The sequence below is a fragment of the Carcharodon carcharias genome, chromosome 2 (genome assembly GCF_017639515.1).
Source record: "Carcharodon carcharias isolate sCarCar2 chromosome 2, sCarCar2.pri, whole genome shotgun sequence".
Classification (NCBI taxonomy): domain Eukaryota; kingdom Metazoa; phylum Chordata; class Chondrichthyes; order Lamniformes; family Lamnidae; genus Carcharodon; species Carcharodon carcharias.
Window position 1 is genome coordinate 26406634 of NC_054468.1, and position 19700 is coordinate 26426333.

The following is a 19700-nucleotide window of genomic DNA, read 5'->3' on the forward strand; positions in this document are numbered from 1 at the left end:
AAAGATGAAACCAGAAATTCATGGGTATACATATGAGGAAAGGATTGGCAGGCTCGGTCTCTTACTTGAAGAAGTAGGCTGTGGTGACCTAATAATGGTCTTTAACATTATGAAAGGTTTTGATTGAATGGATACAGAGAACGTTTCCTCTTGTGCGGAAGAACATAACTTAATATAAGATAGTTACTAAGCAATCCATAAAGGAATTCAGGAAATATTCTTTACCCCAAAAAAGTGATGAGAGTGCAGAACTCGCTTCAATGGAGTAGTTGAAGCGGATGATATGGATGCATTTAAGGGGAAACTAGATATGCATATGAGTTGAAAGGGGATGGATGGTTGAAAGAGGAGGTTTAGATGAGAAAAGACAGAAGGAGGCTCGAGTGGAGCATTAACACTGGCTTGGACTGGTTGGGCCAAATGGCCTGTATCTGTACTGCACATCCTATGTAATCCTATGTTCAAAAAAGGGAAAAAAGAGCTAAACTGGTTAACTGGATAACAATCGGCTCAACATCAGTAAAAAGGAAGTTGTGTGTGACCAACCTTAGAGTTCTTCAAGAAAATAAGGAAGTTGGTTAAAGAGCAGAAAACAGCTGTGGTCAATGATGTTTTTCCGGCCTGGGAATGTAAATAGTGATGTACCCCAGGGTCAATGATGAAAGCATTGTTTTTTTTAATTGTATAAGCATGGCTTGGGTCTAGAATATCAGACTTTGAAGACAAAAATTAGACCTCAGGAGGAAAACAGGTTAACAGATTAGGCACGTAAAACTTAATGCAAACAAATGAAGTGATATGTTGGACAGAAGATTAAAGGATTGGAAAAAGAGATATAGACAAAATATAAAACTTTAAAAAGGGGTAGAGTGACAGAGATACCAAGAAGTTTGGAAAAAGTATTTTTTCTTTAATATTTGAAATACAGCTTGCACCTCTATAAGCATAATCTGGGAAGTCAGTTCTGGTACATTGGATGGTGACTGATTTACTTACTGAATATACTATTTCACTCCTGGGAAATGTGAAGGCTAATGGGCCAATGAATATTTTGTGACCTCTTACTGCTCTAAGTAAGAGGCTTTTGTTAAATCACTCAATTGCACAGAATGCTCAGTGAAATCCTACAAATTAAATTGTAAACAGTCATTTTAATTATTTTAAGGGTTTGACAAAATATAACTGATTTATCAAATTTTGAAAATGAAGCCTGTTGAAAAATTGTAGAAAATACCCTAACTCATTATCTGTAGCACATTTATTGCCACACACAAGGATTTATCACATTTTGTTTTGGAAAACAAAATAGCTGGAGCTTCTGCAACTCATTACTTTGTCTTTTTCTTCTATAGAACGTGTACGTGTGGTGGGGTTGGCAGGTGTAGAAAGAGAGGAGGAATGGAAGAGGACAGCAAAATACCTACTCTTACAAAATAAGTAATGACTGAACTATTATTTGGAATGATGTTAGATAAATTGACAGATAAATTCAATGAGACCTACGATAGTACAGTATGTTAGAAAAGCAATTTTCAGGTACTTAGGTTTGATTTTGCTTTCTGCCGAGTTCCTGATCTGAACCACCCAAGGGAGGAGGAAAATAGGGAAAAATTATTAGCTTGCTCAGGTATAATGCCAATTGGCCTCCTTCTGTGCTGTATCATTCTATATACCTCCACCTGTACCATTTCAACACTTTGTTTTCAATGCCTTAAACTAGCAAGAGAGATTTTGTAGCCAAGTACTTGCCCCATTAATTTGTGAAGGTTTATTCGTAAGCATTAGGCTTTCTATTACTCAGACTAACTTGAACTGCCATTATGTTCACAGTGCACACACACACACACACACACACACACACATACACACACACACAGACACACACACACAGACACACACACACAGACACACACACACAGACACACACACACAGACACACACAGACACAGACACACACATACACACACACACCTTGCCACATGGTCTAAAAAGGTTATACAGTTAAAAGGAGCCCTACAACAATTATATCCATATTTTCTTCTGGTGTTTATTTAGCATCTATCGTGTTCTCAGGTTATCAAAAACAGCTTGACAGTCAATTAATTACTTTTGAACTATAGTCAATGGTTTTTTGTTTTTTGAATGGATTGTTAACCTGAACATTGAACTATAACTATTTCCCCAGCCATACAATTTTTTAAAAAGCCAGTTTACACACAGCAAGATCCCACAAACAGGGTATGAGATGAGCAACCTGATCATTTGTTTAAGTGTTCAGCGTTGAACCAGAACTCCACGCTTTCCTTTGAATACTGTCACAGGATGTTTCATGTACAATTGAACCGGATGAGACGTTGAATTAATGTGTCATTAATAGGGAGTTGATGGAGATGGTATTGTTGCTGGACTAGTAATCCAGAGACCCAGGGTAAAGCTCTGGGGATCTGGGTTCGAATCCTGCCATGGCAGATGGTGGAATTTGAATTCAATAAAAATCTGGGATTAAAATTCTGATGATGATCATGAAACCATTGCCGATTGTTGTAAAAACCCATTTCGTTCACTACTTTCCTTCAGGGAAGGAAATCTGGCCTACATGTGACCCCAGACTCACAGCAATGTGGTTGATTCTTAAATGCCTTCTGAACAAGAGCAATTAGGGATGGGCAATAAATGCTGGCCAAGCCAGCGACACCCACATCCCATGAGTGAATTTTTTTAAAAATTCAAATGAGAACACCTTGGACAATGCAGCACTCTCTCAGAGCTGCACTAACATGTTAGCCTGAAGTATGTACTATTAAATTATATCTCGAGTAAACTTTAACCTACAATCTCTATGATCTTCTCAGAGGCAAGTGCACGACAACAAATCCAAACAGACACCTTTGCAATATGCAATTGTGATTTTTTAAAAACAAAAATGACATCCATTGTTCAGATCTTGATTACTGACAAGCATTCTTCAAAACATTACCAATATGGAATAGTTACCTGGACTGGAAACTCTGTCACGATATTTGGGCGTATACTCATCCAGCATCTGAAGCATAACCCACATTGTGAAGCTGAACAGACCAGCTAGGAAGCCATAAAAGACCAGATAGAACAGAAAAATCAAAGCTGTACAGAAGGAATAAGAAAAAGTTAGTTTGTATTTCCAAATGCCTTTAATTCTTCCCATAATGATTTTACAGCTCACACTCTACATAATATCTTGCATTTAGGAGTGCATGAGTGGACAAAAACCACTCACTATTTCTAACTTACCAATGAACCAGCCAACATATAGTGCATCTTTTCACATAACAGCACCACAATTGCAAACTACAGAATTACAGCAGTGGGTTCTGTATTTTGAGGAGGGAAAGGGGAAGAAAGGAGGGGCAAGGAAACCAAAGAAATTTACAGCACAGGAAACCATTCAACTCTTTGTGTCTGTGCTGACTCCTTGCTAAATCAATCCCAAAACTAATATTACTGCCCTTCTTGCTCCCCAAAGTCCTGTACCTTCCACTATTTTAAATATTTCTCCAATATTCTTTTGGAAGATGCAGTGTTCGCTGCACCAGTTACTCTGAGCAAAACGTTCTGTGCTCCAACAACCCTCTGCAGAAAAGGAAACTTCCATACATCTTTATTCACTCAGTAACAATTTAAAATTTTTCACTGAATGGGAATGGACAGTATCCTCTCTACTCAATCAAAACTGACCATAATTTTTTTAAAATACTTCGAAATGTCCTCTACTTCAGTATAAGTAATCCCAGTAGCCAAAGATAAAATATAATTGTAAAAGAAGTAATACTATGCTCCTATTTCTCAAAATGTTGTTAGTTTGATTAATCTGCACTTGCGTTTTTAGGGAATTATGGCCTGGATTTTTGTAACGACAGAGAGCCTCTCCATCATTACGAAAATGGCAAAGGAGGCCAAAATCCAGAAGTCCGTCACCTACCGTTTTCATAGGAGCAGGAATGGGTGCAGGTTGTGATTTGCACATGTGCATTTCGCGGAGGCAGCTGCCCATATAAATCAGCAAATGCCTCTACACATGTTTAGTTTTCATTAGCCAGGAGTGGGAAACACAACTTGTGAAGATTCGACCAGGTAGGAGCAAGTCTAAATTTTGCGGCGTCCTTTGGAAGGATGGGGTACCCTTTTGGAGTGGTAGGTATCCCTTGAGAGAGGTTAGGTGCCCTTTGTAAGAGGTAAGGTGTCCTGTTGAACTGTTAAAAGTGGGCATGAATGTGTGAAAAAAGTGCATAAACTCAGTGGAACTAGGAGGGCTATCAAAAGGAACTGTCAGAAGCAACGGTCAAAGTGTCAAAAGAAACTTTCAAAAGCAAATGTCAAAATCAACTGTCAATCTGTCAAGGCACTTAAAACTTCATTAAATCATTGTAAAAACTATGTGGAGTGTTTAAAAAAAATCATTGCTTGCTATTTCACTCTGTCTGTTGAAATAAGCCTAACTGATATTATTGCTGGATTAGTGCTGCATGACATATTTTACAACCTTCTGTTATCACAGTGGGGTGCCTGCCATTTCACAGTTCAATTGACAGCTACAAGTGGCTATAGACTCTTTGAAGTGGAAACATGGGCAGGATTTTGCCCTTGGCGGGGGTGCTCGACAGGGGTGGTTGGGAAGCTGATTGCCACCTACGATCAGCTCTGCACTGCGATTTCATGCGGCCAGGCCAATTAAGGCCCATCTTCATGGATCGTAAGTGCCAGCGCTGCTTTTGCAGGTCGGTGGGGGGTGGGGGGGGAGCCGGGCCTAGCACACAGTTGTTGCATGCGCGGACCTGCCTCAGGGAGATTGAAGCACTATGTAAAAAAAATGAAGAGAATAAAAATTGAATAAAACATGTCCCCTCATGTGACTCTGTCATATGAGCTGGGATATGATTTTAATTCAAAAATAGTTTTCATTTAATGCTTATTTGCTTTAGGAAACCTCATCCTGCTCGTGGATGAGGCTTCCTAAAAAATGTAAAGGCTGCTTGGCCTTTTCACCTGCTGCCACCCATTAGGTTGGACGGGTAGCATAAATTTGAATTTAATTAGATTGTTAATGACCTTAATAGGCCTTTTAATTTACGGCAAGTGCGCAGCCGACTCCAACGCGTGCCCACCGAACGAGCTTTCACAAGACTGCGCGATAATGTCAGGACGCACACCCAAAATCATCACACATTTTATGCTGGGGTGTGTCAGGTGCGTGCCCGCATGCCGAGCGTAATATTCTTCCCCATGCATCCCGATGTTTGTGCTTATAAGCGCTTAAGCACTTGAATGAAATATTTGTTTTCATTAAGGATTATGTACTTGAAGGATGTAAATGTACTGAATGAGTTTTTATGAAGGAACAAGTCTGCTCCTTCATAAAAACTCATTAAAAGAATCAAGTCTGCAGTAGACACTTAAAACTTTATTTTTTGTCATCTCAGCATGGGTCCTCGGGTCTGCCCCTGGCAGATATTGGGTGAGCCAACATGGAGGATGTAAGGGCAAAGGGTAGTGGGTGGGGCGCATAGGCTGGAATGAGTTGGCACAAAGTTGGCATAGGGTTCTAAAGGGCTATGGGGGTTGGGTAGAGGCACATAGGGGATACAAAGGTGGGGTGGAGAGAGGGACATAGTTGACATGGGAGTTATAAGGGGCCATGGGGAGGTGGGTAGAGGGGCAGAGTTTGGCAATAGAGGGTATGAGATGCCATGGGGGTGGGTAGAGAGGCATAGATTGTCATGGATAAGGCATGGGGGAGTGTGGGGTGTGAGGGTTGTCTTATGTTTTATTTATTTTTTTAAAATTCCACACAGTGCTGATGCACTGAGGCCAGCCTTCCACCCAGCCCACCTCCACACCTGACAGCCTCTGCACTTGTCCTGGGGTCGCCCACCAGAATTCCCATTTTCATAACCCACCCCAACTCTCCCCCACCCCCCACCACCCCCACTCCCACCCCCAACCCCGCCGCAAAGACTGAAAATCCAACATTCTGGGACACTCTCTCTCCTGGGTCAGGTTTGCTGGGAATTGTCCCAACTCTACCCTTCCGACCCAGGAGTGAAAATTCAGGCATAAGCTTTTGAATCCTTTGGAGTCTCTACTCATTCACATTCTTCAGTGTCTTTCCAGTGAATGGTTGCTCCCATTCCTCATTTTTACCTTGCAAAAATGTAGTGCCTCATACATATCCATATCAAGCCCCTGCTCTACTTGACTTTCTACGTCTACTATATGTCCTCATCACCACCCCCTCAAAAAAGTTCATGGAAATTATGGATTTTAAGTTGTAAAACTAGGGCATATCTTATTGTATTGTACAATCTGCCAGGTGCTCCAATGGCTTTGCTTAATTGTCTAAACAAGGAGAATGAAAATGTGAAGAACCTGATCCAAATACCAATCATGATGAAATGTACAAGGGATTAATCAATTAGAATTAGGAGTGCAATTGCTTTGAGAGATTATTACAAGATCACAGAACTTCAGTTTATAAAAAAAATGCACACACTACTTTGTAGACAAAAGAAATCCAAGGTATCCAAAAGATGAAAGGGCTCTGTCTTCGAGATACCTAATGAGTCTCACTGGAGAATTTTCTAGTGTTTCCATCTACAGAAGGCTTGTAGCCTGATTAGATCAGTTGGCCTAAGAGCTTGGTTTAAGATTTTGTTCAATAAAAGATTATAGAAAAAGAAAGTTTAAGATCCATTATCAAATTTGCTGTCTATTTGCTAAACCAAACAACAATTTCATTCACTTTGCTTTGGCGGAAGGAAGACCAAGAGATTGATGGACACTAATGATCTATTATTTAATTATATTGCATAATATAACTAATATTGCTCCTTTTGTCTGAAAAAAACGCAGAAGTCTCAATCAAATCCACAGAAAATATTCTCTCCCAGGAGCAGAAAAGAATGGCTGTAACTCAGCAATCTGGAGTCTAAGGAGAAAAGCCTTGCTTTTCTCCCATTAATTTGCATTTTCATTATAGTTACACTAAAACTTACAGCTGAAAAGAAGTTTATGTTGTTATATCCATACAATTGCTGCAATAATTCCATAGATTTGGTAAATGAACATTAAAGATATTACCACTTTATATGCTCACCATAGAAATATCCACTCTTCAGATCTCCAAAAGTCATGAATAGTTCTGTCAAAACCCAGTATAATTAAATTTCTTATCACAACTATAATTGTTTATGGACAATTTTGCTTACATAATAGCATAAAACCCATATACGATAATAAATGATGCTTTATATTATTCAGGAGCTGCTCACCATCTTTGGACACATCAATGAAACGTAATAAATGAAACCTTATATAGCACCTGCTTATTGGGATTGGAATTTATACCCAGTTGTGAGCTCCGTATTGACAAAAAGGTGAGAGGTCCAGAAAAGATCCAGAGAGAGGCAGCCTGGGTCTTAGATAATTTAACTACGAGGAAAATTACAAAGAAGGATTCTCATCTTTGGAAAAATATCAATTGTGGAACATGTAAAGCAAAAAGGGAATTGATACAACGAAAGCTAGATTGTTTTTGCAGAAACTGAATCATAAGAGTGATCTTTAGTTTTATAAGTTTAGGAAATCATGAACTTGCTGCAACTTACAGCTCAAAATTAAAGTTGTGAACTTATTGAGTTAACCTCACCACATGTCACAAATGCAGGATCCACAGAATCTTTGGAGGAAAAAAAATCAATGTATTCCTTAGGAGAGAGCAAAAATGTACTCACAGCATTGAAAGAGAGCATGAACCATAAAGAACCCACAAAAACAGCACAATAAAATTCCCTTTCAAAGCATTTCCTCTCAAAGTGTAAGATCATAAAGTTTAAATATTCTAAATACTGATTTCATACTGACCATGTACTTTAATTACAACAAAAACATGAATATTGATTTTTTTTCCATCAGAAAATTCATATTAATTTTTTGGCAAATTAGTTTGTACACTAAATTCAATTAACTGCAACAGGTAATTTTGTATAAAGATATCTTTACATAACCAATCAATTTCGTGTGGCGTTACATACAGGGAGACAAAACCAAGCCTAGCCTTCAGGTAGGATTAGAGGATATGGATAAATGAACCAGTGCACACTTCAGTCCTCATTTTAATGTTATATTTTGACTTCATTTTTAAATAATTTAATTTTATATTCTGGTTAAGTAGCAAAAATCCAGGATGTAGAGAAAGACAGTTGTTTGGAGTTTCTCTGAAGTAGAGCCTCTGGACCAGAGTTGCAAAACCAAGGCACTACAGTGCCATCACTGGTGAGAGTGTATTAATACAGTTTTTATCGGCAGTTTCCATTACTAAATGTGGTATTTGGAATTTATAATGGAAAAAGTTGATATAAAAGTGTGACAAAAGTAACAGGGTACAAGGTTATTGGATTTGAACATCAACCCCACAAAAATGCTTCAAGTATAATCTTTCAATTGTTAGCAAAATTTTAAGTGAATCCAATTTGAGCAACACTTATATTTTCCAGCTCATGCCAATGAATGGTTAGCGGCAAATTACAATAAAGTATTTAGACTTGTTGATCTGACACAGGCTATGAAACATTGGGAGAGAATTTTATTGTGCTGTTAATCACTTTCGGTGTATGTTATAGTAGATACCTTTTGTTTGTTTTCTTAGGATAATCAGAAAAGAAAATCAAATTATGGATGACTTCTACAGTACTTACAAATTGCATGTTCAACTAAAGTAATAAGTAAAATACTGGGAATAGTTTAGCCATTAATTTGTGATATTTAGGAATGTTATATACTAGTGCAGTGTAGAACCAACAGACATGTTTGTTTGCAGGCAAGACTAGAACTCCCCTCACCAACATCCAAACATTATTCAATACAATGGATGAGAAGCCATGGAGGAGAATGGTCTGGTCAACTGCACCAAAGGATACAGACAGGTCAAGAGGATGAAGTGCATCATGGTCACAGTCACATTTGTAACTTTCAACAGAGACATTACAGTGCTGTGGCAGGGGAAGAAATCTGATTGGAGAGGTTCAAACATGGAGTTGCAGGTAAGATGGGCATGGATTCGGGAGGCAACAACATATTCAAGGATGTTGAAGGGGAAAGGGAGGTTGGAGATGTGACTACTTTACAAAAAGAGAGGGGTCAAAAGTGGGGTTTGGGGAGAGGGAGGTGGAGTAGTGATGATGATAGATTTGAGGGCCTGAGAGGGAACCGTTTACAATATCAGCTACCATGAGGGCAAGGAAGGGAAGTTGATCGGTCAGCAGTTTAGTGGAAGTAGAGTCAAGAGAGCAGGAGGCAGGTCTCATAGATAACAGTTAATTCATAATGTATTACAAAGATTTAACAATCTCAAAAAAGTTATTCATGACTTGATAAGCCACTTGAGCAAGGTAGCTGCTCAGTCTCATGTAATATATTATAAATCTGTCCAGAATGTTAACTGTAGGTTTGTAACTGGGAAAGTTACAATTTAAATAGCCCAATAAAATCAGTTAGAGCTGCCTTAAGCTATCCTTGAGTACTGTGTCCAGCTCTGGTCACGAAAATTCAAAGAAGACACTTGAGACTGTGCAAGATGAGATGAGCAACCAATCCTAGAAAAGAGCATGAGTTTAGAAAAGAGAGAGAAACTCAGGAAACTTTCAGCCTTGAAAGAAGATAACCAAGAGATGACCTCATAAGAGCTACAAAGATAGTAAGTCATTTAGAAAAGATAAACCTGGAATACTATTTCAAAACAAACAGAGTAGGACAAGGGGGAACAAGTTTAAACTTTGAAAAAGCAGATTCAGGACTGATATCAGGATGTTTTTCTTCACACAAAAAGATTAATAACACATGGAATTGACTCCTACCTAGGGCAGTGGAGGCAAAAGCTCTGGAATCACAAACATTTGGAAGCTGTATTGCAATGGAGTAGTAGGAAATTATACGATCTTTCTGTATGGATGAACCAAGATGTGCCAAATGGCCTTCCTCATGTATATCCATTTGGCTATTTTGAATAAAACCTGGAAATATATTTCCACATGCATTGTTTAAAACAAAGTTTTTATCAAGGTGCTACTGATCAGGGTTATGATTCTGACTAATGGGAAGAACAGAGCAATTGGAGCATCTTCACCACACAGGACTGTGGTGGTTCAAGAAGGGGCTCCACCACCACGGACTCAACAGCAACTAGGTATGGGCAATATATACTAGCCTTGCCAGTGCTGCCCACATCCTGAGAATTTAAAAAATATATATATACTTTACTAGATTATACAACTTGTGTGTCATATACAATTCAACAGATAATGCAAAAGGATGATCAGCTCCTTAGACTCAGATATCACACGTGTTGTGCAACCACTGGTAATGACTCTCCACTATCCAATGCCAATATTTCATTTCAAATGAAATCTCCAAAGGGTATTAAATACTGAACAGTTTAAATGGGAAGGAAAATATTCTGATTAAGTATTTATCCTCAGGTCATCCCAGTATTGTTTTTATTAGCCACTGAGAGGTCAGATTCCTTACCATAGGTATGGTTCACCTGAGTGTAGTTCAACTCCATATACAAAGCTCCCGCACTTTCTGCTCCTCAGTTCTCCTTCATACCAGGTGCTGCTTGGAGTGTACTATTTAAAATTAAGAGTTTCAGTATTCACAGTCTCATTCAGTGCTTGGCTACTTCTACTTCCACTGTCTATCCAAATTTGTGTATGCCTACATTGGGAGTATACAGAACAGGACTGTGGCGGGGGGGGGGGGGGGGGGGGGGGGGGGGGGGGGGGGGGGGGGGGGGGAGGAGGAGGAGGAGGAGGAGGAGGAGGAGGAGGAGGAGGAGGAGGAGGAGGAGGAGGTGGTGGAAAGCTCCAATTAAAGAATGGCGCAAAATTTTAAGAGTGACATTGATGCTGGTGTCCCCCCCTCCCCCAGACCCCAGAAAATTTCTTATTTTTTTGGAGTTGAACATGTGAAGGACAGGATCTTTACAGTGCTCTTCTGCACAATATTTTGTGTAGGAATAGGTCTCCCGAGGATCTAAACAGCAATGCTAACATTTTTGTAATGACATAAGTTGATAGAACACTCAATGTAGTTGTTGCGTGTTGTCCAAGTCATCAGTTGATTTTAGAAACTGTGCTTCCCACCAATCTACCCACCCCTTCACTTTTCAAAAGTGCTTAATTTGTTTTGGGGGTTGGTGTAGGGGATAACAGAGAACAAACACGCCTGAAATCAGTCACAAAAAAAAGGGCAAATCTGCAGTCAGGCAAAAGGAAGACCACAATAACATCAACATTAAAAGCGAATGCTCTTGATTAAGCACAACCTCACAGCACCTGCATCACAGTTTAAATAAAAATTAAGGACACAAAGATTTACTGAGGAGCCTCATGAATGGAAACATTTATTGTTAAACAGTTTAAGACTATTTGGATTCATGATTCTGAATGGTCTCCTCCTTTGCAGATACTCTTCAGGCAAAATTGTTAAAACAACACAACACATTTAAGAAAATAGGCAAGATCACCTTTCTTTCCTGCATAGATATTAAAAAAAAGATAGTCAAGCAAAAGCGCTATATACTTTACATAAATATAATGGCCAGAAGTTACCCCTTTTCACTAAAGTAATTAAAAGCTAGTTGAGAGAATTGCCCTCAACCCCACAAACAATATCAGCTTAACCCAAAACAGAAAACTTCAATTATTCTGTCCACTTAACAAAATATCCTCATGTAAGATTTTCCTCCCCTTCCAAAACGTGGACATAATGCAGTAAAATCGCAGTTTCAAAGGTCAGAGAGAGTTTCTGGAAAGTCCCATGCAAAAAAAAAATCAATATTGGTGGAACATCATGACAAATACAGAAAACAAAACCTATAAAATTTACAGCTGGAGCATTATTGATTGTGCGCAAAATTCCTTTCAAATTATTAAATAATTTAAACTATGCAAGTAAAACGACACAAAAGGGGAAATTTAGTGTTAAAGTTGATTGAATTGAATTAAACAACTTGAAATTTAAAAAAAAACTGCATTAAACATTGCTGATCAGAGGACCTTTACCCAGCATCCCTTCTCCAGTTTTTTCATCCATAGGGATTTCTTTTCTGGGGGAGCTGGATTGCTACAATCTCTGATGAAAAATCACAGCTCCCTTTCAAATAGTTAACTCCAGGGTTCCAAAAGGCATACAACATAAAAATGACTCGAGACCTTTAACTAACAAATGGATAACTGATGTATATAAAAGTGTTGCTATGGAATAAGTGGATCCCAGTATATCAAATCAGATTTCAATTCAGAAATGATGTTTCTCAATCAAAGGAAACATTTTAAATACTGACATTAATTTTGTATCCAGCCCTAGCATTTCTAGCAACGAACGACAAAAATCACAAAACCCTACAGCGAGAGGAAAGTGGTCAGCGCCTCGCCGATGTCTAATTGAACATTAAAATTCGGCTGGAACCAAAACGAAGAGGGGGAAGCCGGTGGAAATGCAGGAGCCAAGCCGGTCAGATCAAACATTAAGAGTTTGCTCACGTTAACACCTCCTGAACATCGTGACTGACAGTCGGCTGCATAATGCGCAGGTTTTCACCCCAACTCTCCATCCGCCCAAAGTCAACTCATTTGCTGACACCTTCCCTTAAATTAATAATTTAATGCCTCCTCCCACCTTCACATTATTTTCCCCGGCCTCATCTGTGTCGATTCCTACCGGATGGGTGGGTTGGTGGGGGGGAGGCTGAATGTGAGGGAGAGAGAGAGAGAGAAAAACCCCCTCAAACCAATTCTGTCTCTCGTCCCTGCGGGCAAGGCAACCCAGCCTCTGAGCGTCCACCAGCCTGGCTAAGGATCAGCACCGGGGACAGGCACCGGGCTAACAAATCCATCACCTCCTCGGGCTAAAAACAAAAATCAAATACCATCCACCTGTCAAACCTGACTGTAAAACACACAAGATGGAAGGAGCCACTGCATTTACAAATACATAAAAGCGCATCGGATTGGGATTTTTTAAAGGGAAAAATAACATTTTTTTTGCAGTCTGTACAGAGGGCACTGGCGTTTCTCTATGCTCTCTCTCTCTCTCCTTCCTTCCTTCCATCTATCCATCCATCTATCTCCTTGATCCTTACCCCAGCTGCTGGCGGTCCTGCCCATAAATTGGCCGGTCCCCGGGTTGTAGATGAACTGCTTCCATCCTCCTGTTCCCTCCGCGAAATCCTTCTTGTCAACTTTATCAGCCATGGTGCAAATAATATAGATGGGACGGGTTTGGTGAGGTGGGAAGGGTGGGGAAAGGAGGCGAGATTTGACGATGGAGATGCGAGAATGATTCTAGTGATCTTGCTGTAGATGGTGAGTCTCTCTCTCTCCCTCTCACTCACTCCCTCTCTCTCTCTCTCTCTCAGCCTCCTCTCGCTGCTGCCGCTGCTGCAGTGAAGAACCGCAGCGGCTGCCCCGCGGGTATAAGGCGAAGACGAGCATGCGCTTTGCGCAAAGCGGGCAGTGCGAGCCGGCGCGCGCCGCCGGGGGGCGGCGTGCACGCGCTAGTGGTCGCGCGCGCGCGCGCGTGTGCTTGTGTGTGTGTGTGTTGGGGGGAGGAGGAGGGGGCGGGGCTTGCGAGGCGCGCGCGCGCCCGCTGCGGTTGAGGCTTGTGGTTGGGCAGTCGCGCGGTGCCCGTGATGTATCTGTTTGGAGGATGTTGCAATGTGATGGATAAACGATGCCCTTTTCCGATGGAAGAAGACATAGGGGTGGATGGAGAGAGAGATGATGGAACAACTGTGGATGGGGTAGAGAGAACAGTGACATCCCACCAGCTCCTGGAGACATGGGGAGGGTGGGGGTGGGGAGAGAGAGCGAGAGATCGAGGAAATGGCGAGCACGCGCGCTGCACCATATTACAGCCATAGCGGAGAGATAACTGCACCCGAATGCAGTTAGAGGGAGTGAAAGTCTTGATGGCACAACGAAGCAGAGGAATCCTCTATGCCTATCTCCGCTCCCCCCCCCCCCCCCCCCCCCCCGCACCACCCTGTAGAGAAGGGTGCAATCTATAAGTTGACGCCTGGTTAAAGTGTTATAAATGTAGCGTCCTTGTAATAGTTTTGGCATAGAGACATTGTTAATAACAGGCAGAGACAAGGTCCTAAAATACTGTCATATTCACAATACCCTTCTGAGTGCCCTAGTTTTCACACAGCATAAAGGGCAAGCCATAGATAGCTAGTTCACTTTATACCTGGGCATGTTGAATTGCCTCCTCAGCACTTTAATAACTTGTATTTTGATAAAGTCCCTCCATGGCAGAGAGCAACATCTCAGTGCCTTACAAAAAAGATGGACAGCCAGCAGAGTAAACAGAGGGAAAAATCAGAAGAACAAAAACATCATTGAAACAGGGATATTAAAGAGGCTTTTGAAACCAGAGGGCAAGCAAGGTAGATAGACTGTTGGAAGACAAGGCCGAGTGACTGAAAGAATCGTCACTAATGATGAAAGGGAGGGAAAACCAGGAGCAATCAGCTGTTTGTGTGGAGGATTGATATAGGATGTCCAGCTGGAGGAGATTGCAAATGTAGGGTGGAGGGAGTCATTAGGAAAATGTGAACAAGATGATTTTACAATTGATGGGGAATGGGAAGCCAGTGGAGTTTAACACGGACAACCACATAAGAATGCAGAAGAGAACAAGGATCAAAGTAAAGTACTCAAGATAAGTTGTAGTTTGTGGAGGCTAGCAGGAGAGAATAGAGACCAACAAACAATAAATTGAATCAAAATGCATATGGCTAGAATCTTGGTAGCAGTAGCAGTAGCAGAGATGGTGGACATTTTTTTGGAGTTGAAAGAAACCAATTTTGGTGATGAATTGTGAAGCTGGAATTCAGTTTAGGTTGAGACTATTGTAAGGAAATAGTTCCATTGACATTAAACTAGAATAAGTTAAAACTCGTTCAAGTTTTAATGACTATAGTTGGAGAGGGCACCATTCATAATTGGAGGTGGAGAGGTAAAGCTGAGCATCTTCAGTGTTTATGTGTAAGCTGGCCCTATTTTTATTTACAAATATTTAAACCTGGTTTAGTGGTAGCATTCTTACCTTAAGGTAAAAGATTGTGATTTCATGACCCACTCTCAGGCTCAGCACATAATTTGGTCTGATATTTCAAGGAACTTCTGAGTGAGGGGATCACTGCTGAAATTGCTGTCTTACAGATAGAATAATAAACCAATGCTCTATCTGCTTATATGAATGGACATGAAAGGTGGTTACATCTGAAGAAGAGCAGGGATTTTGGGTCAATATTTCTCCCTGGTCCAGTAAATTAACCGATTGTTAACTCAAATGTATTACAAACTTCAGCTTTACCTCATAATATTTCCTTCAATTTTAAGTATCTCTAATTTATACATTGAAGTACTCTTACCGATAGCTACAACATTTGCTTTAGATGCTATTTGCTGCATAATAACTTCACAAATGGTCAACCCAATTCAAACTTCTGGAATCCCTCCTCCTTGCAAGAATGCAGTGTTTAATTCCCAGTCTAGATTTTTCTGTAGACATGCCTCAGTAACCTCTATTGTGTCTGGTTCCTCCCAACACATGATCACCTCCAATTCCCATGTTTTATTACAGACACTGAGTTGGATAATGCGCTCTGCGATCAGGAGCGTTTGCCACTTTGCAGAGCGTATTATGTGGCATGATGATGCCAGGCACCATTCCCGACATCATCACACCAGTTTCAGATAATACCATATGCAGGCGAGACAAAAAGTCAGGAACCCGCTCATGTTATTCAAATACCAATTTAAATACCAATTGAGGCAATTAACAAGCAATCTGACTGAAATAATACAGCCAGAAGGCAATAATATGCCTTCAAAGTGAGATTCACGTCTTGTGCATAACCCGTTTTTTAAGGGCAAGCTTGTTTGGATGGGTTTTTAAACTGCAGCTGAGAGCAGAGTCTCAGCTTTGCAGTTCCAAACCCTTTGACTGCAGGGGCTGCTCATTTCACAGGGCAGAATTGAATTTCAGATATTTTCTCTCCAGAAGGATTCTCCTCTCATTGAGAGGGGTCTTGCTTTAATATTCAACTGTCCGTAACCCAGGGGTGAGGAGTGTGAATTCTCGGACACAGATGGGGATTGTGCTCTCAGTAGAAGACACAATCTCCAGTGAGGAGGAGAGGAGGATTAGGAGGAGGAGGAGAAGGGTGAGAGGACGAAGAGATTAGAGGCAAGCCCAGGATGCTATGGGTCCTCAGAATGGGGACAGAGCAGCGCCAGACCCTGATGACCAGGAGGAGCCTCAAGACCCTCATCAGAGACATAGAAGACATTATGCTGCACTGAGCGATTCTGCTGCCTACGAATGACTGAGACAGTGCAGAAGATGACTGAGACTCTCAAGGGCAACTGTTACATCCCTTTGTGGAATACTTGCAGGGGAGATCTCATCAAACAGCCTTGGGGGCCACCCGATGCCTGTCACCTTGAAGGTCACAGGGATGCTAAACTTTTTCATGGCAGGCTCTTTTCAGGCAGCCTGCGGTGACCTGACAGGGATCACGCAGCCGGCTGCACATCATTGCATTAAGTTCTTCACGGATGTATTGCTCTGGAGGGCCAGCAATTACATAACTTTAACACATGATGCCCAAAGCCAGAATGAGGGAACCTGAGGATTTGCTACCATTGCTGGCTTCCCCAGGCTGCAGCGAGCCATCAAGTGCACACACTTAGCATCAAAGCTCCTGCGGGACAGCCCTGCACATTCATTCACAGGAAGAGATTCCACTCAATCAACGTGCAGCTGGACTGCAATCACAAATGGAGAGTCATATAGGGGCGGGGCAGATACCTAGGCAGCAGCCAAGATACCCATACTCTCAGGAATTCTCAAATTCCTGACCTCTTCGGCGGACCAGATACGTTAGAGGGATGGCTTCTGGGTGACAACAGCTATCCTCTCAAGAGATGGCTCATAACACCTGTGAGGGTGCCAAGAATAAGGGTGGAGGTACAACGCGAACCACGCCATAGTGGAGCAGACAATTGGGCTCCTTAAAATGTGCTTCCAATGCCTGGGCCATTCCAGAGATGGATTGCAGTACTCCCCCTCGTTGGTGTCCCTCATGATCACGGTCTACTGTGCCCTCCACAATGTTGCAATACAAAGAGGAGATAACCAGAGGGGACCAAGCCTCTCAGCACAATGACGAGGATGAGGCCAGGGGACACGGCGATATTGTTGGGAGTGTCCTTGGCCGTGAACTGGGGGGATGGCCATGACACCAGAGATGCCTTGATATGCCTCTAGCCACACCTACATAACAGGTTTCTTGAAATATGTCCCTCCGTCTCGCAATAATAATGAGCGAGTCCTGAAGACCTAACATGCAATCCTTCTCCATCTACCCACAAGGTTACACAATTTCCTCCAGCCCTCCCTCAATCTTTGATACCCTACTTCCACCTTCTGCCACTAGTCGGACAGCCACAGCTATGCAAAAGAATATTAGCATGAGGGAATTTGAATTCTGAGTTTATTCTCAAGCCTTCAAGACAAACCAACATAAAGAGAAATGTCACGCTTGTGCCCCTATTTGTGACTAATGTGAATGTGTACAGAAACATTTAAGGGTGGTCCTGCATAGTGTTACCTCCTCTCGCTTGCAGCTGAACTGGAGAGAGGTGTCTATTCTGACACCTCCCTTGCCCTGGATGGCTTCAGCAGATGTCCTCCACAGCTTAGGACTTGAGAAGCTGGCCACTCTTGGACACTGTTGCTGAGACGCATACAAGACTTCAGTTGCCGTGGCAACGGTCGAGGCCTGTGTCACTGGTTGATGGACAGAGGAGATACTGACCCCCTCAGAAGTGCCTTGAGAGGAGCTTCCAGATGGAGGAAATTGCTGCTCAGCCAACACGACTAGGACCAGTTGGTCCTCCCTTCCAACCAGAGAGGTTCCAGGAGCTGGATGAGCGACCAAGCTCTAAGTTCCCCTGTTTCCCTGGGTCTGAGCCCCTGAGTTTAGAGCCAGGGTGATGGTGTACAGGTCAGAGTGCATCCCAATGATTGCGACAGCAATCCGGTTGGTTTACTCCTCCAGGACAGTCGCTGGTGTGTCAATGGGTGAAGCTTGGAGCTCCAAAGAGTGTGTGATTGCAGTGCTCATGGCCTGGATGGACACAGTCCAGGCCAGAACACGCAATGCGTCTGGTATATCCATCAAATCTTCATGGACCTTGTGCTGGACATCCAGCATCTGCTGCCTTATGGATGCCTCTAGAGGCTCACCTTCCAATTCGGAATCAGACTCTGCACTTGTCCGACTACCCGAAGCCTGCTCCACCGCACTCTCCAGCAGCTGCATGTGCAAATGTGAAGTGCCCTCACCAATGTGTGCATGACCCCTGTCCAACATGCTAAACCCTGCCAGTGCCTGTATCTGCATTGGCGCTGGGTGCAGAGAGAGGATGTGACCTTCTATCCTCCAAGCGAACTGCCTCCTTGGAGGAGAGAGGTTGCTGCATTTTTTGTGGTGGAGCCTGCGTTGAAGAGACTTCTCCTGTTACAGAGAGACATCAGGAAGGGGGTAATTGGGTATCAAATTACTTGACACATCACTCCTATCAGCCAATCCACATAAACCTCCTAACTGTGTGACATGCATGTATGAACCCTGCAGAAAGTATGAGACCCTGAGCAAAGATGTGGAGCTTGTGATCGTGACGATTGTTAAGGTTACAAAGTGTGAATCTTTAGCACCAAACACCTTCCAAACCTCCTTTAAACAAAATCATCTCTTATCGCATGATGTGATACTTTTTACCTCTGGCCAGAACCAGGCCTCCCTCCAATCTCACCATTGCCTGTACTCCTGGTCGTTTCAGCCTCGATCAGGGCCAGCACTTCCTCCTCATCGGGAGTCAGGACATCCAACTGGGCTTCACCCCTGCTTGTACTGGCTCGCTTCTTCTGAAAAAATTTTACTATTCAACAATCTCAAACTGACACGTCATGTCTCAATCCCGTTATCAGATCAGTGTGTGACCGACCGTAGCCTATGCTTAGGTGTCAGAAGGTCACCCTGCCAACCACCTGCTGTTTAAGATGATGGGTGCTTGGAATGCACAATGGCATGATTTAGGACATCTGAGCACATGTGGAAACATGCAGCTTTGGATGCGCACATAATCTCGAATACCTACTTAATTTGCTTTCTAAACCTGTATCACTAAGGACTAACGTTGCTCATACTGATGCCATACTCACCCTTGCTGACCTCATGAGGGTCCTCCTCACCATGTTCACACTGCTAATCTCCCTGACCACCTCCTCCCATGCAGCACAAGTCTGCTTGGGTTTCCTCCTCTTATCTGCGCTCGGAATGAGGTCATTGCACCTCCCCTTGACTGCATGGAGGAGGGCACTAAGAGTAGCCTCTTTGCCCCTTTTGGAGAACCTCTCCCCAGGCTCTGCTGGAACAGACATCTATGCATGGAAATATTAAATTATTGGTCAACTCCTCAATGTCTGAAGCTGTTGGATTTGCTAATTTACTAACATTTTGCCAACTGTGAGGTTTTAGACAGTTGGCAGACATAAGCATAAATTTATGTAGACTTATCTGAATAGAAGAC

At 42.2% G+C, this 19700-nt stretch overlaps 1 protein-coding gene across 3 annotated transcripts in view; it reads right to left on the reverse strand.

The window, feature by feature from the left end:
- The window catches only part of atp1b3a (ATPase Na+/K+ transporting subunit beta 3a), a 53003-nt gene extending 39546 nt beyond the window's left edge, over positions 1–13457 (reverse strand). Inside the window, exons 1-2 of one of the 3 annotated variants that reach the window (XM_041176552.1) lie at positions 13175–13457; positions 2995–3123 (exon numbers count right to left, since the gene is read on the reverse strand). In XM_041176552.1, the coding sequence (XP_041032486.1) occupies positions 2995–3123; positions 13175–13286 (241 nt within the window). In that variant the 5' untranslated portion in view covers positions 13287–13457. Of the gene's footprint in view, positions 1–2994; positions 3124–3270; positions 3354–10557; positions 10603–13174 lie in introns of those variants that run through there. The other 2 variants (XM_041176558.1, XM_041176565.1) reach the window with 2 other exon arrangements.
- Between the last annotated feature and the right edge of the window lie 6243 nt (positions 13458–19700).